Source organism: Fonsecaea multimorphosa (genome assembly GCF_000836435.1).
Source record: "Fonsecaea multimorphosa CBS 102226 unplaced genomic scaffold supercont1.6, whole genome shotgun sequence".
NCBI classification, from domain to species: Eukaryota; Fungi; Ascomycota; class Eurotiomycetes; order Chaetothyriales; family Herpotrichiellaceae; genus Fonsecaea; species Fonsecaea multimorphosa.
Window position 1 is genome coordinate 1,177,813 of NW_015971640.1, and position 19,123 is coordinate 1,196,935.

The 19,123-nt window shown below is 53.7% G+C and overlaps 9 protein-coding genes across 9 annotated transcripts; 4 read left to right on the top strand and 5 right to left on the bottom strand.

Annotated features, from left to right (window-relative positions):
• Positions 1-337: 337 nt before the first annotated feature.
• Positions 338-1,353, bottom strand: Z520_04168 (uncharacterized protein; the record flags this gene model as incomplete). The annotated part of the gene is made up of 2 exons (XM_016774678.1): positions 338-1,060; positions 1,300-1,353. 2 exons carry the CDS (start codon positions 1,351-1,353, stop codon positions 338-340), a joined length of 777 nt encoding a protein of 258 aa, XP_016634605.1.
• Positions 1,354-1,903: 550 nt separating this feature from the next.
• Z520_04169 (uncharacterized protein) lies at positions 1,904-2,854 on the top strand (the record flags this gene model as incomplete). The annotated part of the gene is made up of 2 exons (XM_016774679.1): positions 1,904-2,042; positions 2,202-2,854. The coding sequence occupies 2 exons, from the start codon at positions 1,904-1,906 to the stop codon at positions 2,852-2,854; spliced, it is 792 nt and encodes a 263-aa protein (XP_016634606.1).
• A 165-nt stretch (positions 2,855-3,019) lies between these two features.
• On the bottom strand, positions 3,020-4,295 carry Z520_04170 (uncharacterized protein; the record flags this gene model as incomplete). The annotated part of the gene is made up of 2 exons (XM_016774680.1): positions 3,020-3,795; positions 3,854-4,295. The coding sequence occupies 2 exons, from the start codon at positions 4,293-4,295 to the stop codon at positions 3,020-3,022; spliced, it is 1,218 nt and encodes a 405-aa protein (XP_016634607.1).
• A 571-nt stretch (positions 4,296-4,866) lies between these two features.
• On the top strand, positions 4,867-6,868 carry Z520_04171 (uncharacterized protein; the record flags this gene model as incomplete). The annotated part of the gene is made up of 2 exons (XM_016774681.1): positions 4,867-4,935; positions 4,988-6,868. 2 exons carry the CDS (start codon positions 4,867-4,869, stop codon positions 6,866-6,868), a joined length of 1,950 nt encoding a protein of 649 aa, XP_016634608.1.
• Positions 6,869-7,651: 783 nt separating this feature from the next.
• Positions 7,652-8,560, top strand: Z520_04172 (uncharacterized protein; the record flags this gene model as incomplete). Its single annotated transcript, XM_016774682.1, has 1 exon — positions 7,652-8,560. One exon carries the CDS (start codon positions 7,652-7,654, stop codon positions 8,558-8,560), a length of 909 nt encoding a protein of 302 aa, XP_016634609.1.
• A 420-nt stretch (positions 8,561-8,980) lies between these two features.
• On the bottom strand, positions 8,981-11,206 carry Z520_04173 (uncharacterized protein; the record flags this gene model as incomplete). The annotated part of the gene is made up of 1 exon (XM_016774683.1): positions 8,981-11,206. The coding sequence occupies one exon, from the start codon at positions 11,204-11,206 to the stop codon at positions 8,981-8,983; it is 2,226 nt and encodes a 741-aa protein (XP_016634610.1).
• A 729-nt stretch (positions 11,207-11,935) lies between these two features.
• On the bottom strand, positions 11,936-13,322 carry Z520_04174 (uncharacterized protein; the record flags this gene model as incomplete). The annotated part of the gene is made up of 6 exons (XM_016774684.1): positions 11,936-12,076; positions 12,146-12,735; positions 12,792-12,940; positions 12,988-13,019; positions 13,069-13,166; positions 13,223-13,322. 6 exons carry the CDS (start codon positions 13,320-13,322, stop codon positions 11,936-11,938), a joined length of 1,110 nt encoding a protein of 369 aa, XP_016634611.1.
• A 1,349-nt stretch (positions 13,323-14,671) lies between these two features.
• Positions 14,672-15,115, top strand: Z520_04175 (uncharacterized protein; the record flags this gene model as incomplete). The annotated part of the gene is made up of 1 exon (XM_016774685.1): positions 14,672-15,115. One exon carries the CDS (start codon positions 14,672-14,674, stop codon positions 15,113-15,115), a length of 444 nt encoding a protein of 147 aa, XP_016634612.1.
• Positions 15,116-15,728: 613 nt separating this feature from the next.
• Z520_04176 (mitogen-activated protein kinase HOG1) lies at positions 15,729-17,116 on the bottom strand (the record flags this gene model as incomplete). The annotated part of the gene is made up of 6 exons (XM_016774686.1): positions 15,729-16,460; positions 16,521-16,620; positions 16,677-16,720; positions 16,771-16,900; positions 16,959-17,006; positions 17,061-17,116. 6 exons carry the CDS (start codon positions 17,114-17,116, stop codon positions 15,729-15,731), a joined length of 1,110 nt encoding a protein of 369 aa, XP_016634613.1.
• Positions 17,117-19,123: the final 2,007 nt, after the last annotated feature.

The following is a 19,123-nucleotide window of genomic DNA, read 5'->3' on the forward strand; positions in this document are numbered from 1 at the left end:
CTGCTTCATGCCACTTGACGCCTGCTCGTGGCTAACGAGGCTGCTGGTTTTACCATTATTGTATGTCTGCTGAGCGCACATTGCGCATTGTTCAATGGTCACGTACATGCTGCAGGTAGAAATTCTAGGAATGAATTTTCTATCTATCCACTGTGACAGCCTGAACAGCTCGTGATGATCTAGTGAGCTAGTCACCCTCCCTGCCGGAAGGTTCATGATGGTGAAGCAAAAGCCCTGTGGTCTAGATCCCTGCTGTCTATGGACATTGGAAGCAGCGTAAAAGGAGAAACTCCCAGACTCAACCGGACGGAGAATACTTCTCCCCAAAAAGAAAAATCTATAATTTCGCCTTGGTCCATGGCTCGCCCACCAAGGTCAAGCCCGTCACATTCTCCAGCTCTCGGACCGCGTCCTTGGACTTGCCCAGGACGACCCTGATGGTCCTCATGCCCAGACTGCGGGCGGTCTTGAGATTCTCGCCGATGTCGTCCAAAAACACAATGTCTTGCGGTTTGATGTCCGGATCCCATTTCTCGCGCATCAGCTCCATGGCGTGCTCGTAGATGTCGCGGTTGGGTTTCCTCATGCCGACGTGGGCGCTCGACACAAAGATCTCAAAGACTTTTCGGACGTCGTCGGCGGGCGAAGGGTCGTTGAACGGGTGGCCCTCCGGGTAGACGGTGGTGTTGGACAGCGCAGCGAGCTTGTACCGTCCGTCGGCTTTCAGTTTCAGTAAGGCAGGGTACATCCAGGGGTCCGGGGTGCGCGAGTGGCTCATCATGCTCCAGTACAGCTTTTCGGTGTCGATATCCGGGACGGGCGGGACTTTGGAGTCGTCGGCGACGGACAGCTTCTCGCGGTGGAACGCGGCCCACAGGTCCGGCCGCTGCAGGTCCGCCTTGAACATGCGGAAGTACTCGGCGTCGTTGGGGATCTCGCCGCGCTCCAGCCTGTGCCATGCCCCGTTGGGCGTCAACGCCCGGATCGAGTAGTTGATGTACCCCGTCGGGATGCCCTCGGCGATCTCATAGTCGAGGATGGCTTGGAAGGGAGATTGGACCTAAGGGTATCGAAAGGGAAAGAGATGGGTCAATATTGTTATCATCTCTGGAACACAGCTTTGTCTGAATTGGGGCATTCCTTTCCTTTTTCTTTTCTTTTCATGACTCGTTCCCCCGGGTTCTCCAATTGCAACAGCGCGACAAAATCTCGGCGGGCATTTCAAGTACAAATTTCAAATACAAGCCGAGGGGATATTGAAAACAAACAAAGGCAGCAGGGAGGGAAAAAAGAACTTACACAAACTCCTCCAATATCAAACATGAGCACCTTGGGCCGAGCCTGCAAGGCCATGATGAACGACGAACAACAGAACCCTCCAAAATGTTCTATTCGCAAAGAGAGAGTCGGTGGGAAAGGATTAACTCAACGAACGCAAATTGTGAGAGCACATTAATCCCGTCGTATGGGTTTTCTAAGAAGAGATATATGAGTACTACAAAAAGGACGAAATAGCCGGCCTTTGGGCGAAGAAATGGCTAACATATTCCCAAGCAAATGTCCCTTTGGGAGATGGCCGGTAGCCGCTTCGAGGGATGAGCCGAGGTCATGGACGCTTGAGACGAATGCAGCCTTTTCCGAGTGTGAGAGGCGATGCCTTGCCACTTGTTTTCGCTTGGGGAGCTTGTACTCCACTGTACCTTGTACTCGCTGTACGGTGGCGTCTAGTGCGGCGTATTTCTCCAAGACGCGCCCTGGTGGTGGGTGAATCTGGACCGCGTCGTGGGGTCCAAGAGGAGCGGTACGAACTGCAACAACTTGCCAAACACTCACGGTTCACCGACGCAGCAGCAAACAACGAAGCCAACTCCTTCCTGACAGAAACAAACCCTCGTGGTCGGACATGGACGAACCATCAATCACGGCGCTCAAAGCAGCCTTCATCCGCTCCCAGGTCCGCCAGCTGGAAACCCCGCTGAAGCGGTACGGTTATGACGAGGGCGCTCGCGGCGACAAATTTCTCCAGGATCTCGTTTCGAAAGGTATTCCTAGACCGCCCACCCCTTTTGATGCTGCATGACAACAGCAGAAATAAATCAAATCCGTCTCTACTCTCGGGCCAAAAGAAAGGCAGGGAGGGCGAGAGAGAAAAGAATAAAGTTGGTGATGCACTTGACTAACGTAGCATTTAATGCTTACAGTCAACGACAAAATCAAACAACACAACCGCCTCATCTTCTCCACGCAGTCGCAGCGCCATGTCGCCGAGCAGATCGAGTCGCTATACTGGGCGCGCGCGTCTGCGGACTCATCAATCGCGCGGGCGGAGCTCGACACCCTCGCCATCCGCAGGGACGCAGACCTGACGGACACGGACGTGATCGTTTCCCTGCCGCAAGACTACCGCGACCTCTTTTTACACCCGGACCACGAGACCCGGGCAGCAGCAGCAGCAGCAGAAGAAGAACAAGAACAACAACAGGAGGAGGGAGAAAGGGACGCGGATGCAGATCGGTACGCCGACATGCGCGAGGAACTACACCTCCTCAGCCAGCAGAGGGACGCGCTGAAGGCGAAACTCGCAAAGTACCGCTACCTGCAGAGATTGACCGAGCCGCTGCGCGAGCAGCAGTCGCTGGAGAATATCCCGCCCAACCACCTGATCGCCAGGCTCGGGGCGATGGAACGGGAAACGGACCGCATGAATGCTCTGATGGATAGGATCACGACGGCGGTCGAGGGGATGATAAAGGCAGGGTCGCTGCCGACGATCCCAAAGGCAAAAGAAGCGCCGCGGACGGATCGACAGAAATTGGCACAAGTGATGAATAGGACAGGGCGTGAAGTGGGTTGAAAAGAAAAAGAATTTCGTCCTTGTTAAAGGCTCATTTTGGAATCCAACTGCGGCCTATGTTGGTACATGCATCCATCCGCATTGTGCCTCGACGGGCTCTTGCTCTTACACGCCCAGGACGCCATGACATCTAAATGTCCCCCGCCTCAATCCCCAAGTTGAAAATCATTCATCATCAGCTTCCTCCACCGTCGGAGCAACATGTCGCTTAGCTGCCGTTGACGTAGCGGCCGGCTCAACCGCAGATGTGACGGCGGCCCCATTCGTGGGCGTCTGCGCCACGGGAGCCACATTGCGCTCGCCTCCTCCAGCAGCAGCAAGCTTCTTCTGAGCCTTCCGAGCCTTCTTCTCCTTTTTCTTCCGCTTGATATCCTCCTTGGTCTCATGCCAGCCCCACAGCGGTCGGAAACTGTCGAAAAAGCCGACGTCTTCGAAGAGATTGGGATATAACCACAGACCAGGTGGAACAAGGAAGAATGTGACAACGAAGAGAATCAGGCGGAAGATGGCCATGGCAAAGAACAAGCCAATCAATCCCATCATGCCGACCGAGAGATACCACACGCCTTGTCTCAGGACGAGCGGCCACAAGGGGAAGAGCACTGCTGCGAAGACCAGGACCAGAACCAATGCCGCCCACAATTTAGTCTTCCACTGTGACCCCTCGTACAGCCAGACGTAATGCATCATTGGGTCAAAGTCCTGTTGTTGCTCGATCTTGACTTCCCATAATCCCTTGACCCGTTTCTCTTTCTTGGGTTTGGCGTGATTGTGTCCCTCGTGTGGATCCTTTTTGGAAACCCGCAGAGCAAGCATGGATAGGGGAAGAAGTTGAAGGGCTGATCGTGCGTCAACGTCGTTCTCGACTTTGGGCAATAAAGGGTTCTTCTTTTGAGCCTTTTTGTAGGCGTCGGAGTTCAGGGCGCGGAACGCTCGTTTCACTGCGGAGAGTAATGGTCAGCAATGAACGCAGGTTCGAAGGGAACCATCTTGTCACACCTTTGAACATGTCCTTCCTCTCGCCATTAAAGATACAAGTTCGAGTTTTCAAATCCTGAGAACGTAGAAACTTCGCGACGGCGAGCGCCTCGGGCTTGGGCTCCACCTTCGCATTCAAGGGGATATGTTGGGCCTGCTGGCCGGGCGGCGGTCCTCGTGGTTGTCCCTGTGGTTGTCCTCCCTGTGGCTGTTGTGACTGTTGCTGTTGAGCCGCCTGCTGCTGGCGCATGAACTGTTGTCTTGCCTCCTCCTGCTTCATCTGGACGAACTGCTGAGGGGTCATTCCCGCTTTGGCGGCCTCGGTCTCGATCTGTTGTCGTTGGAAGGCTTGGAATTGAGGGATGGTCATTCCGCGCTTTTGGGCTTCCATGGCAATCAACTGTTGGATTTGCTGCGGGGAGAAGGGTTGGGCGCCCGGCGGAGGGCCGCCTGGGGATGCCATGGTGGCAGAGTTGTAATGGCAGAGACGATTGCAGGAGAGCGAGGAGTGAGGTCCGTGTAAATGGCTATTTCGGCGTGTTCAGCCCGTACAGAAGATATGTCAGAACAGAGTTTGAAAGGGGTGACCACCTGCGGTGCGCCGATTATGAGGTGAGTTGGCTTCTTCAGAGAAGACACGGTTTAAGTGAGAACAATCAGAGGCGCCAAAAATCCCGGGGGATCAACCAATCGGCCTGCGCCACCGACTCCAGCCTCGTTGCCAAGGCTGTGGCTGTGCAATGTCTTATGGCTGGACCTCGTCGTCGACTCGTCGCAACTCGAACAACATTTACGGGAACGGCGGTACCCAGCATTCTGACTTCACAGAGGGGTTTGACAGTATGATTTTCAGCGGATCTTGATACACGGAAGAGACTCGCTCGTTGCGCAGGTGAAGGGACCGTCGCGTTGTGACAATATCTTCCAGTGCCAACCCGACGCCAACTTGACGCCAACCATCTGCTCCTTTCCTCAGTGCCAGAAGACGTGGACTACCTACTACTCTCCAACATGTCAAGGTACCACTTGGACAGATGACGTCGCTCGAATACCAGCCTGGTTCGTCGGCGGAACCGGATGACTACTGGGGAACTGTGTTCCTGGTGAGTTGCCTGCTGTGATGCTCAAACTGCTCGTTTCAACTAATTGACCCAGTCTATGCGAGATGCCTCGGGGCAAATCCCCATCAATTTCATAACTCATCCAGGAGTTTACGTTACAAAGGCCTGCTTTTCCAATGGGGTCTACGATGACCTTCCGACTCAAACATGCATCTCGGATCTATTTGCAAGCCAATACCGCCGTTTGATCATTGATCTGTACTGGGATAACATCAACCGTCAATTCAGTCTGTGCCCAGTCGAGCTTCCTCCCCTGGAAGGCAATTCGACTGCTGGCTATAGCGTGGATTCGTCGGCTCTGTTTTCAATCACAGCGTCCACTTCCTCTACAACCCCTCTACCAACCACCACAGCTGCGTCAAATACAACGGCGTCTCTTGCTCCCAGCCTCGAAAAGCGGCAATCTTCGTCGTCTTCGCTGGACAACACAACGTCGCCGATTTCCTCTCCCACTGAACCGATCACTAGTACTCCTACAACGACGAGCGATGTGGCAATTCCAACTTCTACGGGTGCCACAGGTGGAACTTTACTCCAACTGGGACCTTACTTGTGTAGCTTGGACTTGAACATCGGTTCCATCATTTCCTTGTACAATTCTTATTTTGAACATACCTCAGACACCATCTCCGCACGATTACATTTTCTTGACATTAATTTACATGCCGCTGCGCCATTCACCGATCCTTCCTCGCCCGCTCACACACCCATGCCGGGCCGCCTTCCTAGTTCTGACCAGCTTGTAGGAGCCCAATTTCAGGCTGCTCTAGGGAGGAATATATACACACCACAAGACTTGCAAGACGACCGACAAGATCTGAACAGGTCGTGGTTCCGGGATAATTACCGAGTACTTACAGACGCAAATTACTTTCGTACCGTGGAAACTGGACAGGACGGCATCGTTTCCACACCAGACGGCTGGCCTGGAGAAGATTGGGCTCTTCTTACTGACAGCAGAAGGCTGCTGCTGAGTTGGGATCAAATCGATCCACAGATGGCAGAGTACGACTTTCAGACCGAGTCGAGTAGCATCTTCAATGCAACCGTGCTGCTTCGGACTCCGCCTGTCGAATTGGGTGACAGCGGTGAGGTAATTTCAGGCTGCTATTATCATTCAGGTGACACAACCATCGCCCAGACCAACGCATCCTGGGCGATTTCGACCATCCAGGACACCGCCTCAGATACTCTTCCCACTCTTGCCCAGAATTTAACGGCATGCGGGTTCTCGCCGGTCATGAACCTGACTCTCGATGACTTGTCTGTACAAAACAATTTGATGTCATACCAGAATTTCGCCCAGTCAACAGTGTTTGGATGGGCTCCGGGACAGCCACTCGACACGTCTTCAGCCAAGAAGAACGGAACGACCGGCAGTGACCTTCGGTGTGCAGTGCTTGATGCAACTGGCGGATTCCAAGGACATTGGCGAATGGAGCCGTGCGAGAAATCACATCGAGCTGCCTGTCGTATCGCAGGCCAACCATACGCGTGGCGCCTTTCCACTTTCGATGTCCCTTATAGTGCGGCTCCAGATGCATGTCCAGACTCTACCTCGTTCGGCCTCCCTCGCACGGGGCTTGAAAACACCTACCTGTATCGGCAAATATTGAATGATACTAGTCCCCGAGATGATGACTCGGATGGGATCTTGTCCGGTGTCTGGATCAATTTTAACTCGATCAACCAACCCAACTGCTGGGTACTAGGCGGACCCAACGCGACATGTCCTTACTCCGACTTCAAGGAGGCAGAACAACAGAGAGAGATTCTTGTTCCAACCATAGCGGCGTTGATCATCCTGATACTGACAGTTTTGACGATCCTGGTCAAATGTAACCAGAACCGAAGGAATAGCAGAACTCGAAGGAGAGGAGATAATGGCTGGGAGTACGAGGGTATTCCGTCCTAAGGCCCGCGAAGATATTGTACATTCATCTATATATACGCTTGACCGATGTTGCGTCTTAGCTTACCTATAATGTCGCCATCAGCCCTAGGCGGACCCCACGTATTACCTGTGTCGGCCCAACTCTGCTCCGGTGGAATCCCTTCGGCGACTTTTCACCACGCAACGACAAGACGATGAATCAGCTGCTCTGCCCCGTTGAGCCCCTGGCTCCCCCACCAGAAGAGAGCCTTGTCCATACATTCTCCTCCCTGACAAACCAGCATCAGGAAAATCAGTCTTGAAGGAATGCTGGATTTCAAAGCCAAGAGCCAAACCACGCTTTCGCAGTTTACTGGTACGGAAGGTGCAATATGAAGATATACGAGATTGGCCGTTGTGCGAGTTGGCCATTCCCACAGCGGAATTGGGCTTCACGATCAAATGCCGGGGTACCGTGTTTCCAAGTCCAGAACACCGACATGGGCAAATACTTATTAGACTAGTACGGAATTTGATCATTGACGATATAAGAAGGGACTCAATTCTGCAAGACGAGGTGTCTTACTCTCCTCCCTCCTTCTCAAGTCGATCACACCATTTCTCGACCCAACTCCGACATCCACAGCCAGATACGAGGTACAGACACAGGGATCAACTCCACATCCCCCCATTGAATCTTCCAGACCAGCCCCACATTTCACATAGCAAAGAGCCTTAGATATCGAGGTGCTCTGCCTGCTCTCGTACACTCACAGTCAACCTTCTCCACAGAGAAAGCATCGACCTTCCGCTACATTCCACGTCATGGCCCCTGTAAAAGTCGCCGTTGCTGGAGCCACAGGCAACATCGGCCTCCCGGTGGTGAAGGCACTTCTTGACGCCAACTATTCCGTCATCGCATTGACCCGCAAGGGAAGCAACAGCGCCTCCAAACTGCCCCAGTCTAGCAACCTTGCCGTGAAAGAAGTCGACTACACGTCGGTACCCGATCTCACCGCCGCTCTCGAGGGTGTCAAAGTAGTGGTCTCGACCCTTGCAACCAGCAGCATTGGAGAGCAGAATCCTTTGATCGATGCCTCCATCGCCGCCGGAGTTGAAAGATTCCTCCCATCCGAGTTTGGCAGCGATACATGCAACCCCAAGACCGCCGCTCTCCCAGTGTTCAAGTTCAAGGTCGCAACGCAGGAATACCTCAAGACAAAAGTCAGCGAGAACCCGAAATTCAGCTACACACTGGTCATCACCGGGCCCTTTTTCGACTGGGGCCTCCAGCACGGCTTCTTTTTGAACCCGGCCAAACATACGGGCACGCTGTACAACGGCGGCGACGTAGTATTCTCGACCACGACGCTGGGATCCATCGCCCAAGCCGTGGTCGGGGTCGTGGGACACCTCGCCGAGACCGCCAACCGCCCGGTCTACGTGCACGACACGGCGACCACGCAGAACAAGTTGATCGCCTACGCCAAGGAGAAGGACGGCAAGGACTGGGACACGTCCGTCAAATCAACCAAGGACATTTACCAGGAGAGCATGACCGAGTTGACCAAAGGCGGAGACATTGGCAAGGCGATGGTCGGGTTCATTCTGAGCAGCATCTTTGGCGGTGAGGAGATGGGGGGAACTTTTGTGGGCAGGACGGACAACGCATTGTTGGGCCTCAAGGAGTTGAGTGAGCAGCAAGTCAAGGAAATTATCCAGAGCTTGGTGTAAGTCCTTACCAAGTTTCTTTTCTTCGAAACTCGCACTGTTCCCTTGGAAGAGCTTGCTTTACTTGAGCAAGAAAAAAAAAGGGGGGGGAACGAGGAAACGGGGCCCAGAAGGGAGGAGATAGGTAGGATCAATCTCTGTAGTTAACACACAGACAGACCCGCCAGGAACACGAAGACAGATGTCAAATTGTGAAAACAAGTATCCCCAAATCGGGAATCACCAGAACAAATATATGATTCCTTGCTTGATCGAATACGCATGAAAATGAAGGACGGAGATGAAAGGTGGAGATGATGAAACGCCAAAACTCGGCGCCCCAAGCCAGAGAAGAAAAGACATTACCCGCCAAAAGGTAAAATACCACACAATACAGCCTGGGCGCCTCTTGGAGAAACATGAGGAAAAGGGAAGGACATGTATTTATATCCAGATCTGTCCATCCTCGTCGACGGAGGCCATCGGCTTAGATCGTTTCCACGTTGTTCCTGTCACTGCTGCTGGTGCTGCTACGTCTGGTGGTCTTTCGCGCGACGCGAGCCTCTCTTCCCGTCCACGTCCGTGTCGTAGCTCGGGGTATCTCTCCGGGTCGTAAACCCAGGGACGCACGGGTCCCGGTACCGGTACGAAACCTCGCGTGCTAAACCTCGCGGTTGCTTGACTGTTCACGACTCCAACTCCGAGGTCTGGATCCGTGGCAAAGGACCGAACAGGCCGCTTGGGCGGATCGGTATAGGTGTCTTGCGTGGGCTTCGTTCTGCTCCTGCTTCTGTTTTTCTGCCCCTTGCCGTTGACGTCGACGGTCTCCCTAGCGGTGGTGGCAAATGTGGGCTGTGATGTCGGTGCCGGAGCTGACGAACTGAACGGATCCATGGGCAGGTACATGTCGAGGATCTCGTCAATGTCTGCCGCCAGTGCTTCTGCGTCCTTGTCCATGTCCTTTCCTTCCTCCCCTTGTTCCCATCCGGTTCGACGGCCCTTTGGAGATATTACTCTCCTAGGACGATGACCGCATCCGTCTCTGGTCGAGCAGACACTCTCGCTACTACTACCAGACGGCCAGGGCGAGGGCAAGGGCGGCAAAGCCTTGTCTTTGAATTGTCTCGTCAACGGCTCGGTGAACGGTCTGTGTGCGACGACTTGTCTCTCTGACGCGGCGGCACTTGCACTGGAAGTATCATCACCATCCACCCCCGTGCCGCCGGCGCAGTAGATGGTCGACCAGGAGGACTGGAGCGATTTCGCTTCGGGGTGTTCGTTTAAGACACAAAGATGGCCACTGTCTGCTCTCTGAGGCTTACTTTCACTGTGATTGCTGTTGTAGGCCGTGGCAGCAGGCGATGTCCCTCTCCGTCGCCGGGATAGTCTCAGGGGCTGCGGCACCAGTTGATTCACGTCTCGGTAATGCCATGGATCCACAGCGCCTATTGCATTCTCAAGGCCAGTTGAGGGTTCTAGGTCAGATGATAACGGATCAGCGATGCCTTCATGATGAGGTCGTTTATTCCAACGTCTAGACTCGCAAGGACTGGAAATGTCTGCGTCGGTTTCGTAATCAGTGTCCTTAAGAGGAGTCCGAGGAGAAACGCGAGGCTCGGGAAGCTCGCGAAGCGAAGACATCCAGTATCGGACGGGATCCGAGGAAGCCGAACCCGGACCGGCTCGCGAGTCTTCATCCCAGTAGCGGGTAGACAAGTCTTCCGTGGCGTTCGTGCTCTTTTCACCACCAAAAGCACATGCAGCGGGTCGTTCGACAGCTTCAGTCGGAGGCGACAAAGTTACCGGATGATCTTGTTGTTCTTCTCCATTCTCGATCGCGAACGGGTCGACCACCAGCTTACGGTTGGTGCCTTCTTCCTCGCCGTTACTCTGACTGTACACGCTCCGGCCATCGTCTGAGCCGCCAGCGTCTGACGGCCCGTCGCTGTCGCTGAACTGGTCCTCCATCCATTGCTTGGGGATAATCTTGCTCCAACCGTCCGGGTTGATTCGCGCAAACGCTGGACCTCGCTTGTCCGGATCGAGATCGGCCAGTTGCAGCGATGATCGAGCGTCGTCGTCGTGCGGTTTCGGCAGCAGAACCGTAGGGGATTTCGATTGCTGTTGTTGGTCCTTTGACAAACCTCTCAACAGTTCGTGGTGCACTAGTTGGGAATCCGAACGAGACAATCTCTTGGGGAAGTGCAACGACTCAGGAGGTCGACGAGGGATGGGCGGACTGATTCTCAACTTTTTCTTCCTCGCGACTTCCGAAGCAGCCGATGATGGCCACCAACGAGAGCCAGAGCCAACCTCTCTGCGGGTTTCATCGGTTGGCGATTGACGTTCGACATGCTGCCTATACTTAGATCGGAACAATGACCACGACAAGATCGACGTCTTCCGCTGTAGATTCTGTGCAGGGGGGTGAGGGCGACCGAGATCGAGCGTCGACGTGCGTGATGGGTGCTGCCGGTGGCCGCCGCCGGCGGAGGCGGTGCCCCAGCAGCTGGAGGACGACGAGTACTGCGTGGCCGGCGTAACCACCGAGCTTTTGCGGTAATGTGTCAGGGAAAGCCACGACGACGGCGACGCTGGAGTCCTAGATCGGCGCACGGATGATAGGTCGCTCAGTTGGCTCTGACGATCTGGAGTGAACGAAGGATCCATCATTGACAAAACTTTCCCAGAGAGCTTGGAAACCAAAAAAAAGGGGCAAGGGTTTGTCCCCAGATCCAATGCGGGCGTCGAAATTCCAGGATTCAATCCCCGTTTGTGTCCGCGAACAAAAAGGGCCATTTCAAACGAGAGGATGAGGTTGAACCGTTGACGTTGAGAAACGGTTGTTGGTTGCCACGGCTTCACCGACTGGGCCCCCATCCATCACCCTTCGTTCGAGAACTTCTAGAAAAGAGCAAATGGATGACATGTTGACAGCTGGTGACATGTCAACAGCTCATGCGGCGACGCGATTCAACGATTGGGATCAGAGGACGTGATCGGCATGTGAAAGCTGCAGCGCTGCCATATTGGCAAAGTCGTCTAGACTTGTTATTGCACGTGCATTGCAATGAGGCCTGGCACCCCGGAGGCGGTGAAGTAAGAGCCAAATGCCTGGAGATAGTGAAGCTTCCGCTTTTGCCTTAGCAATGCGTGAAGAGTTCGACCGTTGTAGCTGCAGTATTAGGAACATTGCTGTCTGCGAAAGAGACTCGTCCACTTCTTCGGCTCTCGACTCTCGACTCTTGTCAACCAAAAAAGGGGAAAAAGCAATGGAAAAAAGGGAAGACAAAAAAGCCACCTTCCTTTCAGACTCGGACGCGATTGATAGAGTATAATTCAACACGTATATTGCTGACCCAGACCGTGATAGCAGATTCATGTGGTCTGTTCAGATTGTCACAATTTGGACTTGAGCCACGATTTGATAGCTTTTCCTTGCTCCGTCTCAGACTTGTCACCAAACCGCAATTGAATGATGGGGGCAATATGTGCCTCATTCGTACCAATCACGTAGGTCATTGAGTCTGGGTTAACAGACTTTTGAGAAGGGGGGTGAGTTGTCAGCAAAAGTGTCACGGAAGAAGAGGTAAGACGGCTAAAACGTACCTTGTACGTCTTGACAAATTCACCAATAGAGTCGACCAAGACCTCGTTGGAGCCGCTTGTAACCAGGATCCCCTCGACCTTGGCATCTTTCCACCAGTCTGCGGGAGCATTGAACGGCTCGGCAAAGAACGTCGACGGTTTCCCCGCGAGGTAGTCCCTCGACCACATCCCCCCCGCGAAATGGGTGACAATGTCCTTGTACCGGTTCCTCTTTTCGCTGTCCCAGTCAAGGTTGAAGCTGACCCAAGGAGCCACCGCCACGATCCCCTTGAGCTTCTCCCCGTCAGCCAGCTTGAGCTCCGGAAATTCGGGCGACGGGTGCATAATCTGCGACAGGACGCCCAGGCACATGTTCCCGCCGGCGGAGTCGCCAGCGAGGAAGATCTCCGATGCCGGGCGTTTCAGTTCTTCCATGACGTATTTGACCGATTCGACGGCTTCGTAGATTGGCTTGGGAAAAGTCGCATGCGGCACGAGCGAGTATTCGAGGAACAAGAAGGCCGTTGAGATGTTGTCGGCGTTGAGATCGGTTTGAACGCTGTGCCAGAAATTGAGGTGCGTGTCATCACCATCGAGCGAGAAACCGCCTCCTGTAAGACAGATCAGTTACTTGTTGACCAGTCCGACAAAGCATGATGACGCTTACCATGGAAATACACACACACGTATTTGGCTGTCTTTGGATCGCCTACCCAGAACGCTTTGACTCCAGACTTCAGAGTCACGAACGCTGGCTCGATGCCAGCACCTTTACACCACTTCTCGTAGACTTTCGAAAAGGGTTCGCCGATATACCTGGGCGTGTGAGTGGAGAACTGGGGCCGTGAGTCGGCGCAACTTACTGCAGTTGAAGCGTGCTGAACCTTTGCACCATCTGACGGCTTTAGCGATAACGGATGAATTCTGGGAGTGACGCGGCCCACCTTTCGCACGACGGCATAACTGATATGCTGTCCGTAGTAAGGAGCTCCTGACTCGCCACGGAATGGGGCCGCAACCGCCGTGTACAGAGCCGTCCCAACTGGGAATTTTTATCAGCTTGCAAAAGTACATGGATGGCTTGTGGGAAGATATTACCGAGTGATAGAAGCCCTGGGAAAACGTCCAGCTTTTCCCAGAAGGAGGCCTGATGGACAGGAGCAGAAAGCGCCTGGGACGCCGTAGGAGGGGCTGTCATGTTGGACGACTTGGAGGGCGAAATTCAAGCTCTTGCCGTGTGTGCCCAATGTTAGCTGGGCAAGTCTGTTGATATATGTGAGAAATAGGCAATCTGACGAGTATCCAGAGATTACTTGATTAGTAAATGCAAAAGGGCGACGCAGAAGGGGAGAATGAGCGAGCAAGGCGTTCAGTCAGCCGAAGGAACAGTAAACAATAGCTAGTTTGCGCCGTACCCAGACAGTGACCTTACTGTGTATACGCAGTGTGGATAGTCTGGGGGCGGGACATGCAAAGGATGCAGGCACAGATGAGGGCGAGTCAGAGCGAGAGTTGGCCCTGGTCCCAAGCGCAATGAGTCAGACAGATGTGCATCGATCAGGGAAAAGAGGATGCCATGTGGTGGAGGGTTTCGAGAAGCAGTGAAATCAATAACCGTCCGTGCCGCCCCAGCCTTTAGATGTCTTCCCTTTAATATAGCCGAGGCATCTCCTTGAACAGGTATAGCGCTAGGGGTTGTGTAGGTAGACGACATCTCCGCACATGTTCTTGCATGTGAAAATGTCCAGTCATGATCAACCTCTTTCCCTTCCCTATACTGTAACTTGTCGACGTCAAACCTCTTGGTAGATAGAGACTGATGCTGGCTCCATGTCAAACCGGGTCTGTCCATCGCCTGCTCGACCTTGTCTTTGACCACAACAATACTTCCCCGAGGACGACAACAATGACACTGTTCAAATTGGAGCTATGTCCTACCTAGCGCTCAAAGAGCTGCAACCAGGGCTCGAACTTCGCCAGCTGGAGGCTCCCACACAGAGGCCCTAACCCGTTCAGATGCGGTGATGGGTGAAGACTGAAAACTAAGGGACAGAGGACCAAGGAGAAAGGCATCAAAGGACAGCCATCTTCTCCACTGACCAGATGGTTCTGGACATCGCCATGGTGATCAATGCTCGGTACAGATGACGAAGAAGCTTGACTGAAATATGCCCAAGCCGCGGGTGTCGTTGCCTCTGTGGTCTTACTTCAGCCGCGACAAAATGGAGGAAGGGGGAAAGGGGAAGACAGCCGCAGCCTCGTGCCATACTTGAGTATCGCGACCACCTGACTGCTTCAGCCGCACAACAGGACGAGCCGCACGTTCAAGCCGCGACAGCAAACACGCCGAGCCAGACAGATCTTTTCTTTTGGACCAGCAGATCTTGTTATTCTGTCGTCCTTTCGATCACACAACGAACGAACGAACGAACCTCTCACTGTACAAACTCCAGGACTGACGTTGGTATCGCTGCCACCTCGACTTCAGCATTCGCAGAACAGACCCAGCAACGAATACATCATTCATCTATCTCGACTTGATCCAAAATGCCTGCTCCAACTCCTGTCAACAGTCCCTCCAGATCCCTTCCCTCCACGCCTCCCAAGAAGGAGACCGAACCAGCTCACAGTGCCACCTCTGAAGCCGGCGATGCGACCACCCCAACTGCCAAATCCTCCAACGCGGCCAAAACAACCGATCCTGAAGCGACGCCCAAGAATGTCAAACGCTACAGCAGCGCCCCCGATCCGCCGCCCACCACTCCGAGCGCCCAGCATGGTTCCATCGCCGCCTGGGGAAGCACTTCTGGAAAACTCTACCTCTCCGGCCCTCCTCCTGACCACGCGAATTCCGTGAGCGGTGTCTGGGAGTCTGTGTTTGGCTTGCGCCCGAAAAAAGCCACCGAGCAGGGAGACGATGCGGAGAAGAAGGCCGAGAAGGCCGAGAAAGTGGAGGACCACGATGGCGACAAGTCAGGCGAAGTCGATTAAAAAGGCCGCCTCCTGGTCCTGCGGGTTGGGTTTGGGGTTGGGTTGGGAAGAAGATGCAGAAGCAAGTGTGAAGGGTTGCTGGTTGTCGCTTCGCCGCTCGCCGTGCGGTGTGAATGCGAGGCCGGCCTGGTCGCACTGGGGTGGACTTGCGCTGGCATCACCAGCATACTCCTCCAGTATGACCAAAGACTGCCAAAATCCCACCATGGAGGAGGGGGAGGAACATGCATACAGCGTCTACTTGGGCTCCAACGATAGCATGATCAAGCACCAAATGAAAAGTTGACAAAACATTGTATCTCGTGCGGGCGGAAAGAAACTTCGTGGGCGCCTATCTCTCGTAAAGCTTGGACAGTTACGGCAGTCCCGGACAGGACATTTGCTAACAAGCGCCACAAAGCGGCATAAGAGGCATAAAGCAATCGTACAACTGGTAACCTTTTGTTGCAGAAATCTTGGTATGCCCGGTTTTCCTCCCTGTTACACCAAAACATAGTATCGTGGTATTCATTCGTTTCACTCCCGTTGAAGAGCAGGCAACAAAATTCCCGCTGACGCCTCCGGCTGCGCTGAACATTGCTATAGCGCCGACCCCCTCGAGGTCTACCCTTCTCTATTGGACTACCTGACTGTTCACCGCCTGAGCTTGCTCCACGGTCAAGGGCTTGCCTCCCATCTCGGTCTCCTGGTTGTCGATATTATGATAGTCAAGGATTTCCGAGTACATCATAATCTTCCAGGTGTCCACCGGAAGGTCGGCGTCGTTGAACGACCAGTCGAACTTCTCGTCTGCGACTGGTTCGTCGGTCGGATCGTGGTAGGGGGAAAGGTACTCGTGCTCCAGGCCACCCGCTGCCGATACTCGTTTCTTGGGGTCGAACACCAACATCTTCTCCAGCAGGTCGACGGCGGAAGGATCGGCATTCTTGAATTTCGCACTCAGGGGTTGCCGTTCTCGTTTCGGCAGTGACTGGACGAATCGGAGAGTGTTTTCGCTGCAGATGGTCTCGATCACATCCTGGGGAGGGGTACCGAGCAACTCGGTGATGATGGAGAACTGGTTGACGTGATCCTTGCCCGGGAATAATGGTTTGCCTTCCAGCATTTCTGCAAAGATGCAGCCAGCGCTCCAGATGTCCACCTCGACGTCATATTTCTGCCAGGTAAGCATGATTTCGGGGGCTCGGTAGTACCGGGTCGAGACGTATCCAGTCATTTGGGGGTCTTGGATTCGAGCCAGACCAAAATCGCAAATCTTGAGGTCGCAATTCTCATTCACCAGAATATTGCTTGGCTTCAGATCTCGGTGAACGACGCCAGCCGAATGAACGTATTTCAGGCCTCGCTGCACGTGACTGCGTCAGTGGTCGATGCATCGGAGCGAAGTTCCGGCTGATATACATACGAGGATTTGATAGAGAAAGTATTGGATGAATTGCTTCTCGAGCGGTCTTGAGGTCAACAGGCGATGGAGGTCAGTGCCCAAGAGTTCGGTCACGAAATAGCTACATTCAACATCAGCATTTGGGACTTGGGCGGCGAGGGCGAGGATTCCCCATACATGTCTTCAAGTGGGGAGATGAAGATGTCGCTGAGAGAGATGACCTGATGGTTCAGTATCTTGAAAGACAACCTAGAGGGCTCTTTTCGCTCACATTTTCATGTCGAAGATGTTTCAGCAGTTTGAGTTCTCGATAGGTGCGCTTTGCCAGCACCGGTGTAGAGAACGGCTTCATGATCTTTTTAACCGCAACCGATTGGCCCGTCAATTGATCTTTGGCTGAACTTGAAGTTCGTCAGTTGGGACGGCTTGGGAAATTGGACATTCTCGCATCATGCTCACCAGACAAGACCGAAGGCTCCCATGCCTACGGGTTGCAAGTCTGTGTACCTGGGCTCAAGTCAACCGGGTTTGTCTTGCCACCGAAATGGCTTCTTCGCCTACCTGCTGGTGATCTCGAATGTTGTCCCAAATATCTGGGCTCGCACAAACTCCGCCATCTTGAGAGAGAGTCAAACAGAGCAGAACCAAGTCTCGGGCCGGAGATGAGGGGAGGTCTTTGGATCGTGAGAGTGTCAGCGGTCGCGGAGAGATCGCGACGTGAGTACAGAAACTCGCGTATAACGACGGCCAGGTCAGGAAGAAGCAAGGAGCGAGGTGATGAGGACGCCACGAGAACAGGAGTGGCGGTTTAGAAATACGGATGTTTCAGGTATCCTGAAGATCGCAGTTAGAGAAGGGGAGGGGTGACAGGACTGCGCCGGATACTTGTGAAGGACGAACCTGAAAGTTGTGAGCGGCGCAATTGATGGCAATGATAGGAATCAACGAGGCTGGAGAAAATGCTGTCTGCTACTGGTGACTGTGGCCAATGTCACGACCAAGGAAAACTTCATATGGTGAAGACTGGCATGCGAGAAGAGCAGAGCAGCAGGGAGCAACAGTGGCGGTAGCAGCAGCAGCAGCAGCAGCAGCAGCAGCCAGCCAGCCAACGTGGGGCAAATCAGTTTCCCGCCTCCTGGGCGTCTCCAGTAAACTCGATCGGTGCAGTTCTGGTTACTAAGTAAAGCGCAGGTGGTGGGAGCGGCCCCTAAGAAGTCCTAAGTAACGGTCCGAAGTGGGCTTGAGAATCAGCTCTTTTGGCTGCAGCATGCCCGCATTGTCCTCTCGAAGATGACGATCGCAATCACCCATCTCGGTCCCCTTTACCCATCGCCATCCCTAGGCTTCCCCCTCCTCAGCCGAACTTCTTTCGGCGCGTTCTAGGTGGCTGCTAGGTACCGCTTAGTACTTCGCACAGTCAATTGCCCCTCCATCCTCACTCGTGATCACTGATCACTGATCAAGCGATTCTATCGATGCCGTGCATCCTCCGTCCAATCCCTTCCCATCTTTTTCCGTATACCGGTGGTACTTTCTTCCGTGGATCCACGGCCGGAAAGTTGATCCAGCTGGCGTTCCAGCATATTAACGCCCAGAACGATGTCCGCAGCAATTTCGATTCCTATCATTCCCCAAATCCGACAACCAGAGGGTTAGTCAGATCTGTCCACCCCTTGCCCTTTCGATTTCAGTCGATATCCCCGATCCATATACCGCCACGAGCAAGGTACAGCTCAGACTTGACGAGCCCGGTTCGCGGATCCCGTTAATAAGTGATGATCTCACCCACCACCGCCTGTTCTTTTAGTTGGAGCCGCCCGGCGAAGGTAGCACAGTCACGACTTCAGAGTTTATGCCGGCCCAGGCCAATTTTTCCTATTCTGGCCCTGTCCGCCGGCGACCAGTGGAAACCCTTGAAGCTTCTGGGAAGCAAGGCGAGTACTCGTATTCCAAATTTCTCCGCCAATGCTTTTTCTTCCCACCAAGAATACCTGCAAGAAAGCATACCCTGGAAGTCCTCAGATTCTTTTCTGAGCGGCAAGGCGTTCTCGATAGAGACTGACCATCGCCCCTGTAAACCGGGGCCATATGACAATGTAAGAAAGTTCAGACAACATGGCGCTTCCGTGCGGCGTGCAAGAATATGTTTCATATTCTGGTAGTCAACGGTAGAGCGAATGACTCTAGGGACTTCTGGCCTTCGGAGATCATTGCTGAATGACATCCAAGGGTCAATTGTACTGTAAAGAGAGAGCAAAAGGCGCTCAATAGTGACTGCCTATCAACTCGACCGTGTATCGATCAAAGAGCTGCAAGACATGTGCACGCGTCCACGATCATGTTGTGGGTGCCCCAGGCCAGCTCAGCCTCTTCCTTGCAATCGCACCCGATTCTGGACGATCCTCAGACACAATTGCCGCCTCGGGCGTGGTGAGCCTCACATTGCAAACACCGGAGGATTTTAGAGCTCGCCATGCAACTTCGTGGCGGTGGCTGATGGTTTTTGTCGGAGTCTGCCGCAGACTTGGTGATCCAAGACTCCATATAGGATGGTTTGAGCCTGACATGCACCCTGATTCAAAGTTTGACAGAAAAGACACAGGTGACAGCTACGAGATTTGAGC